The sequence below is a fragment of the Capricornis sumatraensis genome, chromosome 15, assembly GCF_032405125.1.
Source record: "Capricornis sumatraensis isolate serow.1 chromosome 15, serow.2, whole genome shotgun sequence".
Classification (NCBI taxonomy): Eukaryota; Metazoa; Chordata; class Mammalia; order Artiodactyla; family Bovidae; genus Capricornis; species Capricornis sumatraensis.
The window spans coordinates 80479361-80495980 of NC_091083.1; the positions used below are offsets into that span (position 1 = coordinate 80479361).

The 16620-nt window shown below is 42.2% G+C and overlaps 1 protein-coding gene across 1 annotated transcript in view; it reads left to right on the forward strand.

Annotated features, from left to right (window-relative positions):
• The window catches only part of CSE1L (chromosome segregation 1 like), a 36246-nt gene extending 24027 nt beyond the window's left edge, over window positions 1-12219 (forward strand). Inside the window, exons 14-25 of the mRNA XM_068986711.1 lie at window positions 121-182; window positions 2444-2580; window positions 3676-3779; window positions 5449-5546; window positions 6710-6860; window positions 7006-7214; window positions 7583-7680; window positions 7783-7868; window positions 8393-8474; window positions 9692-9838; window positions 10702-10933; window positions 11595-12219. Of these exons, the coding sequence (XP_068842812.1) occupies window positions 121-182; window positions 2444-2580; window positions 3676-3779; window positions 5449-5546; window positions 6710-6860; window positions 7006-7214; window positions 7583-7680; window positions 7783-7868; window positions 8393-8474; window positions 9692-9838; window positions 10702-10933; window positions 11595-11684 (1496 nt within the window). The 3' untranslated portion in view covers window positions 11685-12219. The remainder of the gene's footprint in view (window positions 1-120; window positions 183-2443; window positions 2581-3675; window positions 3780-5448; window positions 5547-6709; window positions 6861-7005; window positions 7215-7582; window positions 7681-7782; window positions 7869-8392; window positions 8475-9691; window positions 9839-10701; window positions 10934-11594) is intronic.
• The last annotated feature ends 4401 nt before the right edge of the window (window positions 12220-16620 follow it).

Genomic DNA, 16620 nt, shown 5'->3' on the forward strand with positions numbered 1-16620 from the left:
TAACTAAGCTTTAATTACTTGACATTTGCTTACGAGAACCATGTTTTTAAAATCTGATAATATTGTGACTGATTTGAGAGTAACAGTTAAATAACTGTGACTTTTTATTTCTTTCAATAGTAAATGAATTTCCTGTTCTTAAAGCTGATGGCATCAAATACATTATGATTTTTAGAAATCAAGTAAGTAGCTTTTCATTTATATGTTACATGCCACTTACTCTCTTAAGAGCTTTATTCTATAACAGCTTCTCTTCCCTTCTACTGTGCAGTCATATTTGATATCCACATTTAACAAAATTAACAATATCTCCTTAAGAACTTAGGATACTAGGCCGTGATTAATTTTTCTCCATTTCTCAAAAATACTGTTTACACATTGCTTACGGTTGTTATGTCTCATGTCCCTTAGTTTACAACAGAGGGGTCCTTCTTCCCCTTTCCTATGCAACACCCCCCCTTTTTTTTTTTGAGAAACCTGTCATTTATCTTGTAGAGTTTCTCATTCTACCTTTGGCTGATTGCATCATCAGTGGTATAATTTACCTCTTGTTTCTCTGTTCCCTGTATTTCTAATGTGAGGTTAAGAGTGATGATCACATTTTTTGAGATATAGGTAATCTTAATATAGAATTCACCATTTTTAAATGTGTACTTGTGTGGTTTTTAATATGTTTATTCTTTTGCACAGCCAACATTACTGCCTCATAGATTAATTACCAGTTTGAATGGGGAAAACGGGATACAGGTTTGTGTGTCCCCTCCCCAGCTTTTACGTAACAAAGACTACAAAATCTATTTAGAAAACCCTAGGAACAATTTGCCCCTGCTCAGTGTTATCCAACTTTCTTATCTTAAATTCCAGCCAAGCCATTAGGAGCCTAAAGGCAAATCACACAGAATTGCTGATCTTCTTTGTTTTCTTTGTTCTCTAAGTGTTAGTCACTCAGTCATGCCCACCTCTTTGCGACCCCATGGACTGCAGCTCACCAGGTTCCTCTGTCCGTGAGATTTTCCAGGCAATGATACTGGAGTGGGTTGCCATTTCCTTCCCCATGTTTTTCCCCTTTATAAGTTCAGAGTGGTGAGTTTGGTGCCTCACCAGCCTCCAGAAGACAAGTGGAATTTATTTGTTGGCTCTCTGGTGTCATCTTTGGCCAGTAGGGCCCCTGTTATGTAGGGTTTCGTTTCTTCTTCTTCTTCTTCTTCTTTTTTAATTGGAGGATAATTGCTTTATAGTATTGTGTTGGTTTCTGCTGCACATCAACATAAATCACCCATAGGCATACATATGTCCCTTCCTGTGTCTCCCTGACACAAATTTAGTAACTTTTTAGCAGCTTCTTTTCTTTCATATATGACAATATTTCAGGTTCATCTTGTATATTTCCTGTCCCAGACCTGAGTTTGCTGCCCTTAAAGGTGGGAAATGTTATTTAGAGACCATAATCTAGATGCTGGGGAAACTGATTCTAGGCTTTTTCATGAAGAGAGCTGGGAAATAAAAAAACCGATATCACCAAAGGAATACTGCTGAGTGCCATTTGATTTCTTAGTGTATCTTATATCCTTAGCATATTATCCTGTTGGATGGATAGTCAAGAAATAACTGTTTAAAACAACTTGGAATTATTCTGCATTTTTGCCACTAACTTGATAAATAATTAGCTTCCTACTTTGTGGGGTTTTGTTTTCTGGCGGAAAGCCTGAGAAAGGTTACTGTCCATGCCTCCAAGGTCAGGCGAGGTACATTCAGAAAGGTCTAGCTTTCCTCCCTGTTCCTTCTCTCTTCCTGAAGGTAACCGTTTTTCACTGAATTTTGGTTTATGTTTCCATTACTTAATTTTGAAAATATAACCTAAAATTGTCCTCTATCTGTTTCTGTATTTCCCGTTCTCCTATGCAGAAGAGAGTGTGCTGAACACCATTTTTCTCCATTTTTTCTTTTGGCTGCACCACATGGCTTGTGGGATCTTAGATATTCTCAACTTTTAGAAGTTTTTAGTGAAGAGTAGTATGCTTATGTTTATGCCTCCCCGCTCCACTTTGTTTTTTAAAGAAGAGAAAGTGAGGCACAAAGAGCGTGAGTGGTTTTTCTAAGAAACTTCCTAGTGGGAAGTACAGTTCCTAAGAGCAGGTAAATCAGGCTGCTGCTCCATGAGTTTTTTTCACCCTAAGGTCATAGTTTCATGCTCAGAGCTAGAGAGTTGGTTGGAAAAGTGAATGTGAGTTGAACCATTGCGTGGAGGAAGAAGTTTTGATTTCTCACCCGTATCATATCATCGAATCTCCATTATAATAGTTGCTGGAAATTAGAATCAGATTCTAACTAATCTCTAAAATTAGGTTCTAACTTTTTAGAGCCAGCAAAGCACTCTCTTCCAGTTGGCTTTTACTCAGAGATGGTCAATGAGTTATGGCGTATGTGTTGTTGTGTTTTTCAGGTACCAAAAGAGCATCTGCTAGTCTCTATTCCCCTCTTAATCAGTCATCTTCAGGCTGAGAGCATTGTTGTTCATACTTACGCAGCACATGCTCTTGAGAGACTGTTTACTATGAGAGGGCCTAACAGCGCCACTCTGTAAGTATTTGATGTGTATATTTTTTCATCTTGGGCTGTAGACCATCGGTACTGGTTAGAGATAGCTCAGTGTAGTCGTAATTTCATTAGAAGTTAGAAAAGTAAATGTGAAAATGTCATTTACACTGTGTCTCATTCGGAAAGGATTTGAGACTGCATGCCAGAGTAGCTATGTTATGACAGTGAGGGTAAGTGGAGGAGATTGGAGCAAAGGAAAAGAACTGGGTGTGAGGCTAATTAAGAGAGGTTTGTCCTAGGATCCTGTATAATAAAGAAAGTCAGGAATTTTATGTGGAATCCTCTAGCAGCCAAGGCAAAGAGAGAAATGTGGTAAGTTAAAATGTCCGTAATGTCTATGAGATGAAAAGTAAAATGGTTATTCAGAAGGCATCTCAGAAGTAGGCCTTGGTTAAGGGAATACTGGGTAGTAGCCCTTTGACCTGGCTGTTCTTGTCATCTTACTTAGTGCTGAGACAAGAGACAGCTGAGTGAAAGTAATTCTCTGGGGTTCAAGGTAGTGGCTCTTGAGGCCTATTCCAGGGATAAAAAGAGGGGCGGGGTTGGATGGTCTCCATGCCTTTCAGGCCTTTCTTCAACAGTGTTATTTCTTGAAAACTGAGATGGAAAGCATTCTGGGTTCTTTTCTTCAAGGACTTGAAGTCCAGATACACTCAGTGGCTAGTTAAGGGTTAAAAGGTTATCCTTTGAGGTGAGTTAAGACAGTACTGTCTTCAGGCTCAGAATTTATGCAGAAAAGAGTTCTGAACTTCCTCCGCCTCCTGGAAAGCTAGATGATTGAGGGTCCAAGTTCTGTTCTCAACAGGAACTAGTTGACAGGTGTAAACTAGTTATGACCTCAGCAGTTTAGACAGTGTTGGGTTTGCCTGGTTTGGGGTTTGTTTAATTGTGTTTGGTCTCAGACATGCCTTCTGAGGAACTTAACATGATCATATGTAAAAGAAATCTTTTCCTAAGCTGTCTGTGGTGGGAGATGGCTTGCTTTATGCCAAGAAGTGTGATTTAGTAGTTGCCAAGGGTATTCCAGAGTGACACTCAAGAGTTGATGGTGACTGAAAGCTCTTTTTTCATCTATAGCTTTACAGCTGCAGAAATCGCACCGTTTGTTGAGATTCTGCTAACAAACCTTTTCAAAGCTCTCACACTTCCTGGCTCTTCAGAAAATGAATATATTATGAAAGGTAGGCCATTTCCCTGGTATACAGACTCTTAAGTATCTCATTTCGTAGACTGCAGGGGTGGTCAACACTGAGTTGTAGTTCAGGTTATATTGAGAATTTGATAGGTTTAGATATTTTTAAATGAAAAATACTATTAACAGTGTTTGAAGAGAAAGTTTTACCCTAACTTGATACGGAACTCCTCTTATTAAAGAAAAGGTATCAAGCTCCTTTTTTCTTTTCCTTGACTGACATTCTCGAGGGCAGAGATGAGCTGGGACTACATTTATTGACAGCATGCTCTGCTAGGTCTGGGTGTGAAACCTGGGTGTGTCTTATGGACCCCACACAGATCTGCCTTCATAGACACCACTGCCGAGGAAGTAGGAGCTAGCTGTAGGCATCAGTTGTGGGACATTCCAAGGGTCCAGCAGTTTATATGACACATAGGAAATGCTTTGGAGAAGGAAATGGCAGCTCATTCCAGGATTCTTGGCCCAGGGAATCCCGTGGACAGAGGAGCCTGGTGGGCTGCTGTCCCTAGGGTCGCACAGAGTTAGACAGGACTGAAGCAATTGAGCAGCAGCAGCAGCAGCAGGAAATGCTTGTCAAAGAAACTGTTCCCAGTGCCTCTGGCTTTGCCGGTCAGAACCCTTAGGTGGATGCGTGGGTGGGTGTGCATGTGTTTCTGTTTGTAAGTGTGTATCTAGGTGTATTTGTGTTTCCAGCACTGTATTTCTCCCTACAGTGATGTGTAACTACTGTTGTTTAATGGCCATTTTTTGAGGCAGCCGACTGATCCGTGGTCTTCATTGCTGTGTTGCTAGGGTGTGCAGGAGCGTGTATGTAGCATGTACCAGCTTCCCAGTAAAGACTGTTGCATGAGTGAATGCAGGAATTCTGTGGCAGCCCAGTGGAGGGACGCTGACCCATCCTGTAACCTCGGCTTTCTAGCAAGTGGTGTCTAAGCTGAGCTGCAGGATAGGGAGTGCTTAGCTACTTGGAGGGCGAGCCTTTGGCATCACAGCAAAGTTTAGGAGGAAAGAGGATAACTTTCTGTTCTGTGCACCTGGCATATCGTAGATGCTCTGCTTAGTAAATGTCTATTCCATTTGTGTAGAAACAGCCATAATATAGTTTTAGCCTAATAATGTATTTATCTCCGCTGCCCAGTGTGTTTTGGGTGTCTGTTAATGAACAGTTAATTTCACAACATGGGCCCTCTATTGCTTGATGTGTATTTCTGGATTTTTCTCAGGCTCCTAGTCTCTTGTGGGAAGATGGGCAGGTGGCCTTATGTTTCAGCTTGTGGTGGGCTGTGATATTTCCAGTAGACTCTAGGCAAAACTCCATGCCCCTGGTTGCTGATGGAGGAAACTCCCTTCCCCTGCTGCTCTCTGTGTCCATCTCCTGCTTCACTCACCTCTGCTTTACCTGCCTCTTTAGTCACTTCATTATTTCTTACTGTTCCGTAAGCCTTCTGGAAATAACATAAATACATAAATTGTGTTGCCTGATTTTAAAAGGAAGGGAAATTTTAGATTATTTTTAAATGTGGAGAGCTATCTGAGGGTTGTTTCAGAGTCTTAATATTTTATTTTATGACTCAGAAGACTTTTTTCTCCCCCTAACAAGTGTTATTCTGAGGTTTAACTAAACTGTTTGTTTCTGCTCTTCTTGTATTTTACAGCTATCATGAGAAGTTTTTCCCTCCTGCAGGAAGCCATAATCCCCTACATCCCTACTCTCATCACTCAGCTCACACAGAAGCTGTTAGCTGTTAGTAAGGTAACAGAGCCAGTTTTGAAAGTGCGGTTGCTTTTTAACCTAAATGCTTCAAACTGTTTGAGCCTCAGAACTCCTTGGCAATCAGTCGGACAGGGAAAGATCTATGAATTCTTCCTGACCGGCAGTTAATATATGATTCTGAAAGTGTGGGGTGTGACATAGATTGGAGACATTGCAGCAGTCACCTTTAAGTGTAAGCTCAGAAACTTTAAAACATTTTATTCTCACTTTAAAAAGTAACATGTTCATTGAAGAGAATTGAGAAAGTACAAACAATCTGAAATAATCTTAGATGGAAGAAGTAGGCTTTGCCCCATAGGGACACAAAAGAGGCTGTTCAGATTAATGTCCTTTCGTGTCTCTTCTTTCTGACTCATTTCCCCAAAAATAAAGTTCACTCCTTTGATGAAAAATGTTACAGATATTTTGATCCATATTTAAATATTAATACCAAGTTTTAGAAAAGAAAAATTGGTTTAAAGCCAATAAAATTCATGAGTTATTGTTAATTATTCTGTTAAAAGGAGATGAAGTCCTAGGAAGTGTTAGGGAGACTTTGAGAAGAGTGATCGTTTTTCCACTGAATCCCGGGTCAGCCTCTCGGGCCTACTTGGGGAAGTGAACGGAAAGAGGAGTAAGGCCTCTCCACTCTGACCTGGCCCTGTTACGCTCGTCTTCAGCTCAGCGGCTTTATGTGGTGCCCTTCAAAGGATTGTGGTTGAAGAGAAAATTGAAAGACGCTGGTCTGAGGGATTGCTACTGCAGGTGTAGGCATAGTGAGGCCTGCAGAAGTTGAGATTGGCCTGAGGCCCCACACGTCCGTCTCCTCTATCACTGTTAGAGTGACGGCTCTGGGGAGCACTCAGGCGTGAGAAAGCTCCTTATAAACACTGGGAGCTGAGGTTCATGCAGTCACCTTCTGGTGCCTCTGAAGTATTTTTCATAAGTAGACATTTGCCCATTAAAAATAAAGTCCAAACTGGCATTAGTATTACTATTTCATTTTCTGAATTTTCAAGTCACTATAAAATTTGAACATCTAGGCTTTTTCGTATAATTGGTGTTTTTGTTCTTAATAGTGTTTTCAGTAAGGTTAAATGTGTTTTAGGTAGTGAATTAGATTATTAGACATAAGCTTTTTCTTTTTCTTTTTTAAATTTCAGAACCCAAGCAAACCTCACTTTAATCACTATATGTTTGAGGCAATATGTTTATCCATAAGAATAACTTGCAAATCTAACCCTGCTGCTGTTGTAAATTTTGAGGAGGCTTTGTTTCTGGTGTTTACTGAAATTTTACAAAATGATGTACAAGGTAAGTAAAGAAAGTTATTTTCTTTCTGGTTGATTAAAAATTGTTCAAGTGATTATAAAATGCAATTTGCCTAAGAGATATGTATCTCTTGTGTCAGAGCCATTAATTCTGAAGCTGAAAGCTCTGTTTTTACTTCTGTCAACAGAATTTATTCCGTATGTCTTTCAAGTGATGTCTTTGCTTCTGGAAACACACAAAAATGACATCCCGTCATCCTACATGGCCTTATTTCCTCATCTCCTTCAGCCAGTGCTTTGGGAAAGAACAGGAAATATTCCTGCTCTAGTGAGGCTTCTCCAGGCATTCTTAGAACGAGGTTCAAATACAATAGCAAGTGCTGCAGCTGACAAAATTGTGAGTCAGATTTATTTTGATATAACTAATTTTTAAGATAACTGAGAAACTAGAGATGGCAGATTCTTTTTAATTTTCTAAAAATATATTAAAATGAACTTACTATAAAGGGAATTGGTTAGTAGAAAATGTTCACTTACATTTTATTGGAACTGGGTATCCTTTAGTTATTTATCTCTGCTAGAAACTTAACATTGCGGGCTTATTATTCGGGATTCCCCCCCCCCCCAATACTTCAGAAGACAAACGGAGAAAATGCTATTTAGATAATTACAGTATGCACTCTTTTCCAAAATAGATCATCTGTTTTACTTTCAGAATAATTAATCCTTGCCTCTTTAATTATTATTTAATCTAATTTGTTGTAGCCTGGGTTACTAGGTGTCTTCCAGAAGCTGATTGCATCCAAAGCCAATGACCACCAAGGTTTTTATCTTCTAAATAGTATAATAGAGCACATGCCCCCGTGAGTATGAATACAGCTTCATTGTACATTTAATTGAGGATTCTGTTCGGGACTCAGAAAAATGCTGGATTTATTTTGTTGCTTTTTTCTTCAATTCTTTAGTGAGTCAGTTGACCAATACAGAAAGCAAATCTTCATTCTTCTATTCCAAAGACTTCAGAATTCCAAAACAACAAAGTTTATCAAGAGTAAGTAAAGTCATTCGAGTTTTCCTACAGAAATTTTTTAATCATTTATAAATGTTATATATAAAATATTTTAAGATGCTTCTGTTCTCTAAACTAAGTCATTTTCAATATACTATGCTCCAAAGGTTAGTTTGTAAGTTTAAACATCAAAATATTTTTAATAGAAAAATCATAAAGAAATGTAAATCAGAGAGAGACCATATGTAAACCTTTTGTCCCTGGTGGCTCAGATGGTGAAGAATCCACCTGCAAATGCAGGAGGTGTGGGTTCAACCCTGGATAAGGAAGATCCCCTGAAGAAGGAAATGGCAATCCACAGCAGTGTTCTTGCCGGGGAAGTCCATGGACAGAGGAGCCTGGTGGGCTACAGTCCATGGGGTCGCACAGAGTCAGACATGCCTGAGCAACTAATGCGACGTTGTATTAAAAGGCCAGGAATGATGCCAAACTGTTTGGCAGACTTTGACTGGATTGCTTATTTAATGCAGTCCTCTGTATTGATACTCTGTATCTCCTTTCGACAGGTTTCTTAGTCTTCATTAATTTGTACTGTATAAAATACGGGGCGCTAGCACTGCAGGAAATATTTGATGGTATACAACCAAAGTAAGTCTGCTTTTATTATTTATCATCCTGTTTTTAAAAACGAAGCATCTGACCTCTCAGTCTCTGTTTCATAGATGACTGTATAGTTGTTGATGCAGTGATAGTATCTTTGTGGTTTCCAGAATATTCTTGTGGGGGGGCCGGTGGGCTGTAAAGAAGAAAATACCTGCAAACATTTTTCTAATTCCTAAAGGCCCCTGCCGCTACCCGCCGTGTTCTTTACAGCCAGGGCTCTATGTTGTGTCAGATGTCTGGCATGTCTCCAGGGCCTCCCTCTGTTAAGGCCAACAGTGGTTTTTCAAGTGCGAATAGTTTGGATCAGTGAAATTTTGCTCTTGACTTAGTATATATGCATTAAGAATACAGTTAAGCAGCATTACCCATTTACTAGGAAAGGAAGGCAGTAAAGTAATGATAGAAAATAACTTCTTAGAGAAAAACCTTACAGATATCTGTAGTAAATCAAAAATAATTCCTGATTGATTGAAATGTGAAAAATGAATTAACCTAAGAAGTACCAGAAAATATGTTTTCTAGCTATAGGAGGTCATGAAGAAAGGAGCAGTTTGACTCGGTGCTCATGGCGCCTAAGTTAGCATGGTCTTTCCACAGAGCAAAAAATACTTGTCCAGAGATCAGAATGTCCACGTGCCTTGATATTTACCATTTCCACTTCAAAGAATTTAATAAGATAAATTCTTAATAACAGAAGTATAAACTTAAGAATTGTATACCATGCAGAATTACAGAAAACTTTAATTCCAGGATGTTTGCAACAACATTCACTAGCCAAATCATTTATTTAAAAGACAGCCTTTAACATTCACATGCTTAGAGGTATATAAGCATAGAAAGTTGGAAACTTTATAATCCAAAAATGTTAAAACTGGTTTTTGCTGGATGGTGAGGTGATCGTGATTCTCTTTTCTTATCTGTGCTCTGTTAGTTTTTTAAAGATCTCTTGAGTAATTAAAAAAACATGCAAGACCAAAAGATGGCCCTAGAGAATCCCCTTGAGCTTACGGTGCAGTGTTCACAAAGGATGGTGGCAGTTGGTCAGAGTAGCAGTTTGATTTTTTTAGGTCTCTTCCTTTCTGTTGACCAAAATTAGCAGCCTTTTTTTATATTTTATTATATTCCTAAGGAGTCACTGAGTGTAAATAAGTTAGACTACTGTAATTAAATATTGAGTGAATTTATTTTGCTTTGAATAACAGAATGTTTGGAATGGTTTTGGAAAAAATCATTATTCCTGAAATTCAGAAAGTATCTGGAAATGTAGAGAAAAAGATTTGTGCTGTTGGGATAACCAAATTACTAACAGAATGTCCCCCAATGATGGACACAGAGTACACCAAACTGTGGTAAGTACTCCATTCTGAAGTTTGGGAAAATTACAGTTTCCTTCCCCTATGATGACAAAATTAACCAAGCTTATTCTCTTGGGGGCCAAGAGAATTGGGTTTTGACCTCAGCTGCCTCTGTAGCTACCATCAAATCCAAGACATGACTTGTGGATTTTTCTGGGCCTAGAAAGCTTTTGTTTCCTGATTATTTTTATTTCTTTTGGCCATGCTTAGCAGCATGTAAGATCCTAGTTCCCCCAACCAGCGATCAAAATTGTGCCCCCTGCGGTGGAAGCACAGAGTTTTAACCACTGGACCACCAGGGAAGTTTGGGGGGGATTTCATGGACTCCTTAGAGAGACTGCTGAGAGTCCCTGGTCCAGGTGACCTCTAAGGCTTTCACACACTCACTCCATTAAATTGGCTTAAGTCTTTAAAAGGAGAAACTGATGAGGCAGAAGATCTTACATGCGTGCTTGATGTCTGGCTCCATGACGACCTACTTTTTCTTGACCTCTTGCCTCACCCTTACGGTTTCAGTCAGGCAGCCTCTTCCATCAAATGATCTGACAACTTGAAGCTTATTTCTTCTAACTTAAAACCATTGAATCTCAATTTGACTTCACACACGTGGCCTTCTAACTAGCCTGGGTCACACAGCCAGCACTGAGAGTTCTGGGCAAAGCACATCAGCATGCTGTGGCCCAAAGAACTGAACGCTTTCCAGTTAGACAAAATCCCTGGTGTCCATCTTAATCGCAAGGATCCCTTCCTCCTCCTGAGACCACGAGTCTATAGTTTTGTCTCTGAAGACATTGCTCCTTTATTAATAACTTAAATCTTCCAAGAGATTACTTAAATCTTATCATCTTCCAATCCAGGACTCCTTTATTACAGTCTCTGATTGGCCTATTCGAGTTACCCGAGGATGATACCATCCCTGATGAAGAACATTTTATTGATATAGAAGATACCCCAGGATACCAGACTGCCTTCTCACAGTTGGCATTTGCTGGGAAAAAGGAGCATGACCCTGTCGGTCAGATGGTGAACAACCCCAAAATCCACCTGGCACAGTCGCTGCACAAGCTGTCCACTGCCTGTCCAGGAAGGGTACGTGTCTTTGTCACCTTGGAGAACTCTAACCTTCTCTGAATCGCTCTGCTCAGTTCACAGGCCCCCGAGGGGTGGCGCTGAGGGCAGCCACTCAGGCACCTGTCTTCCTTCCAGCACAGTCAGCCGCAGGCACTTGCAGTCAGGTCTCTAAGTGATAGGCTCTGTGTTTCCTTTATGATGATGTGCAAATGACTTTGGAGTAAAGACGAAGTGGAGGATAAATCCCTTGACTAGAAATGTATTTATTTCCCAGAATGAAATAACCCTTCCATTTTTAAAATGGAGGTATTAATGTTTTTAAGTGCAACCTATTCAGAAATGACAGACCAAAGAGTAAATCTAATAATGGCTTTATATTGCATTAGCCAGAAACAGTCTTAGCAATTTTGTCAGAAAATCTATATTTTTGATTGTTTTACTGTGGAAAATTTAGAACATAACTTAGAAACTGTAATAAATACTCATTTATTACAGACCTTCACTAAGTAATTTGAGAGCAAGCCTTAGGCATCATGTATTTCACCATGAGTACTTCGTTAGGCATCAGTAACCAACGGACTTGGTTTAAGCAACCATAACATCACTATCACACTGAACAGTAAAACAGTGATTCCTGTGGGTCCACATTTCAGATCTGTCATCTGTTTCCCATCTGTAGGTGCCCTCCATGGTAAGCACCAGCCTCAACGCGGAAGCGCTCCAGTATCTCCAGGGATACCTTCAGGCGGCTAGTGTGACGCTGCTTTGAACTGCCTTTTTTGAATTGGCTTAGTCCAGAATGGTTTCTGAGGACATCATGTAGACATCTGAGCACAGCTGCATTAAAACAAAACGTGTTCTTTTTGAACTTGTCTATTAAATGTTGTTTTAAGCTGAACCTTGAGCAAATTAGTTTGTGTGATCATATGAGTGACTTTCAGTTTGCAGCTACAAAGACAAGTATTACTACTAGCTTAGCGTATGACGTTGATCCGAGCATTTGCACTGTTTTGACGGACATTGACTGTGGAGACGTTTCCTCTGTTACTAAGTCCTTTTGTTTCGAGGCTGTTGCCATTTGTATTTCCCCTGTCCTGTGTTTTTGTCCGTTTCCTTAAGCTTTTACTGGAAATGTGAATAAGCAAAGAAATCACTTGTGTAACTTGCCAAGAAATGCACATTTCATACTTTTAAATCTGTAATGAGCAATAAAAAGCCCTAAAATATGTATCTAAGAACATCTTAAGGACAGGTTTTTGGTGCTGATATTTTTATAATGAATTTTCTTTAAGTTTTCCCTCTCCTGGACTCCATAAAATCCTAATTTCTAAACAATTCAAATTCAGATTACCTAGTCTTTTTTTAATAAGGGAAAGGGAACCATCACTGCAGGTTTGCGGCTTGTGTGTGAGAACTCTGTTAGCCCAGTTCCTGGGTGGCAACGTGAACTGTAGGAAATGGTTTCCTCTGAGTTGGGAAGACATGCCCGGCCTGGCTTCACAGGCTGTTGGGGCTGCGCTAGGTGCTGCGGCTGTTGGCTGCTGTTCCAGTGGCTTCTCTGCAGATCAGAGGCTCCTTGGAACTTTTTGAACCCTGGCATCCATCTTGGCAAAGGCTGCCAGCCCGGCTCTTCCCTGGACCGATTCCAGGGTTCCGTGGCCTCTGTCTTTAGAGAATAAAGAATCAGACTATCGACGTGAGGAGGCAGTTTTTACAAAGGATGTGGGGACTGTCTGTTTAGTGCAGTGAGACCAGAATATGATTCCGTACAGATTATGTGGGTTTTTTTCCCACCTGACTTGAATGCTTTATTTTCTTCACGTTGGTTTTGTTCTGTTGCTTGAGAGGTTTCCAGTTTAACCTAGTGTACTTGTACCTACCAACCTAATGATTATTTTTGATTTGAATAGTAATGGAAGCATTAAATCATATTTACTCTGGCTTAAGTCGTCACTGGCAGATGAATATTGAGATAGCACTGAGATCTTTTTTAAACTATGAACATGACCTAATACAGGTGAAACGTCTGGAATGGCAGAGTTGGTGCTGCTTTGGCGCTTGGCGGAGCTCCTCTTCGGTTAAAACGAATGAGAAACCATTTCACTTTGTAACTGCACCTCTTAAAATAGTTTCTGAACAGGAAGGCTGGTTACTTGCATTCTTTTACTCCAGCATAATTCATGAATATTTTAAATTTTTTTTTTTAATGTTTAAAATTGAGATTTCCTACTGCGTCCAAGACAGTTTTTATATCTATCTTATAGAGTTAAAAGACGGGAGGGGAGTTGCTGTGGTGTGTTTTCGAGATGTCTTAGTGGCCGTTCCTTGGTGGGGCCAGCTCTCTGTATGAAGGGCTGGGTTCATACTTTGGGGCCTAGGCAGGGCCCTCTCTCAGGACGGTTCTAGACACAGGGGCCATTGCCGCTGCAGAGTTCTTCGTCAGTCTCTTGCTGGACCCACTGATTCTCCCTGCTGCTTGACTGTATCTTTCTCTCTTATAAATGTTTTCCTTGTAGCAAATACAGGAAAATATTTTAACAATTAAAAATCATTCACATTCTTACCTTCAAGCATTTTTATTCTCTTTCTAAGCAAAGTTTAGATCATTCTGTAAAGAAAATTTTATGTGCTTTTTAGAAAAACCTTTTACCATTTAAAACATTTACTTGGCAAATGTAATTTTCAGTGGTTATATAGTTTCATCGTGGATATATCAATACCAAGTTATACAGTCATTGTTAGGTATGTAGAATTTTTATAAATCTTGAAGTAGGCAACCTTTTAGGCCAATCTTCCTCTCTTTTTCCTGAAGGTGGAATTATCGGGCCAGTTATCCCGTGGGAAAGGTTGTGCCAATTTCTGTCACATATCGCTACCCACACTGGGCATTACTTCGTTATTTGTGGGGCACAATGAATCTGGCATTCAGTCATAATATTAGCTGCATAACACATATTATATATATACATAATATTAGCTGTAAAAGTCTGATAATAAATAGGGCGTCTAGCTCAGCTGGTAAAGAATCTGCCTGCAGCGTGGGAGACCTGGGTTGGGAAGATGCCCTGGCGGGGATGACAACCCACCCCAGGATTCTTTTCTGCAGAATCCCATGGACAGAGGAGACTGGCGGGCTACATCCATGGGGTCACAAAGAGTAACACGACTGAAGCCTCTTAGCACACATGGAATGTTAACACGGGTGTGACTGCAAGGCAAACACTGGGAATGTTGTTGGCGGTCTCCCCACTCTTGGATTGTGATCTTTTACTCCATTTCAGAAACCTGAGTGTTGGTGCTGCAGCCCAGTTGTTGATTATTCCTTGCTCTCTGCTCCTTGGTTGAGAAACATGACCTCCATGTGCGACAAGGCAAGATTCAGCTTTGGGTCCACCCTGGCGCATTCTTGGTAGGAGTACTGGAATCCAGTGAAAGGAATGTACGAGGCAGTTTCCTGTGGATCCTCTCTGAGCTAAGAATGAGGTAACAGACGAACACGCTGCCCCTGGGCAGGCTGCCGCCCTCATCCAGCCACCCTTCTCTGGGGTTGCTCTGTGATATGAGACTTATTTAAAAGTTAGAAAAGTCCACTTTCTCCCTCAAAGTGGATGATGTGAGAGCAAAATGTGATAGCATGGAAGAGCAGAGCAGCCACTAGACAGGTCAGGGAAAAGCTGCCCAGACCTGACGCGAAGGGGAGGACTGGAGAGGTGGGGAAGCAGTTGAGAGTCAACCCTTCAGAGTCGAGAGAGGGAAATGCTGCTCCAGGAAACTGGGTTTCTCAGGAGATGTCCCCTAAGGATCCTAGCGGGGAGGAACCTAGCTCCCACCAGGTCCCGCCACTCAAAGCAGAGGAGGGTGTCCTTGGAAGGCCGACAGTCCCACTCTGAGCCGTGGCTGAGCTGAGGCCAGCCCCACTGTCAGGACTCTAGGTCTCAGGCTGGAAGAGGTCCCTGCAGAGAAACCTTCCCAACAAGAAGCCGGGGGTGAGGGCTGGGGGGGGGGACAAACGAAGCCAACTGCTGCCGGCTGAGCCTTCCAAGCCCCCATCCCAACAGGCAGCTGAGAACACTGCCTCCAATCCCAGGGACAGACGGGCCTGGGCAGTGGCCTGCAGAGCCCACAACAGTGAAGCCAAAGCCATCTGTCCTTTTAGTCAAAGGTACCACGTCTCGCCATAATTCACGGCATTTGGGGATGCCATCCAAGAATCATCTATCGTTTAGAGTCGTGTTTTGTATCAGGATAAAAATCACTAGCAAGGTCATCATGGTCTTGCTGCTCAGGACACTAGTTCCAGAAGTACCTGTACATTACCTGGGACATTATTAGAAACACTCCTCAAACCCAGGCCTCCTACTGCGACAGAACCTCTGAGAATGGCACCCAGCAGCCTCGAAACAGTCTCCCCGGGGAGCAGCTGCTCACGCTCAGGCAGCTGAACAAGGACTGGATGAAGTAAAGTAGAAGTGAATCGGAGACAAGTGGGCATGGCAAAAGCTGTGAACACGGAACGATCAGCTTCAGTTTTGCATAAAGGGCGGCAGACACTGCGGCTGTGGCCGACATAGCTGCAGGCCTCGGGGCCTCTTCCAGAAGTCACCCATCCCCTCCCACCGAGCTGAGACGGACAGGAACTATTGCTTTCATGGCCGTTTCTTGGGAGAGGCTCAGAAGTAGACGAGGGTCTGCGTCCCTGAGAGCCGTGGGCACGTGACAGGACAGAATGAGGGAGCGCCTGGGAGGTGGCAGGAAGGCTCTGGGAGTCCAGTAGGGAATCGGCCGATGCCTCGGCCCCCAAAGGGGGACTCCACGAAACAGCATCAGCGCCTGGGCTGCAGGAACAGTGGAAGGTGCTGACTAAGCAGTACCAGCCCTGCACACTGGGGAGCTGCTTCTGGGTCAGCATCCACCCGTTAAAACATCTGGGCCCTTCATGAGGTCATCTAGTTACAGGCGCTCTTCACAGCACAGAAGACTCGGCCACACAGATCCACCATCTCCCGGGCTGTCCCTCAACCAGGACCTCGGGAAGATGCTGCCTGGCTGAGGGGAGTGATGACAAACCACTGCAGAGAGAAACAGGCCGGATCTAGGCCCACTCTGGCGTTGGGGATCTCGGGCACGCTCAACTGGCTGCCAACACAGTCTAGACCTAACCCCCCCTTAGCCATCCACCATTCCGGAAGTCACGGTCCCTGGGCTGTGGAAAGTGAGCATTCCCAGGTTTCTTAGCTGGATTCAGCCTGGTTTACACTATCCTTGTCCATGAATCCAAGGAGCCGGTTGACAAAATTACGATTACAATCCAGAGAAGCGTTTTCACGTACGTGTTCTGAGTCCACCCAGTGAGCATATGCTCGGCATACAGGACCTGGGCCGGGGGACATGCACAGAAAAAATCTTAGGCCATTTCCTGCATAAGACTTTGGCAGCTGGAGGCAATACACAGTTGAAAAATCAGCCAAGGGACTTACCTGGTGGTCCAGTGGTTAAGACTCCAACTTGCCATGTAGGGGACACAGGTTCAATCCCTGATTGGGGAACTAAGACCCCACAGGCTTGGGAGCAACTAAGCCCACAACAGCTCTCACTAGAGTCCAAACGACACAGTGAAAGATCCTGCACGACCCAAAGCAGCCAAATGAAAAAAAACACACGCAGCACGGAAGGCTGAAGAATGCCGAGGTGCCGAAGGCATCAGT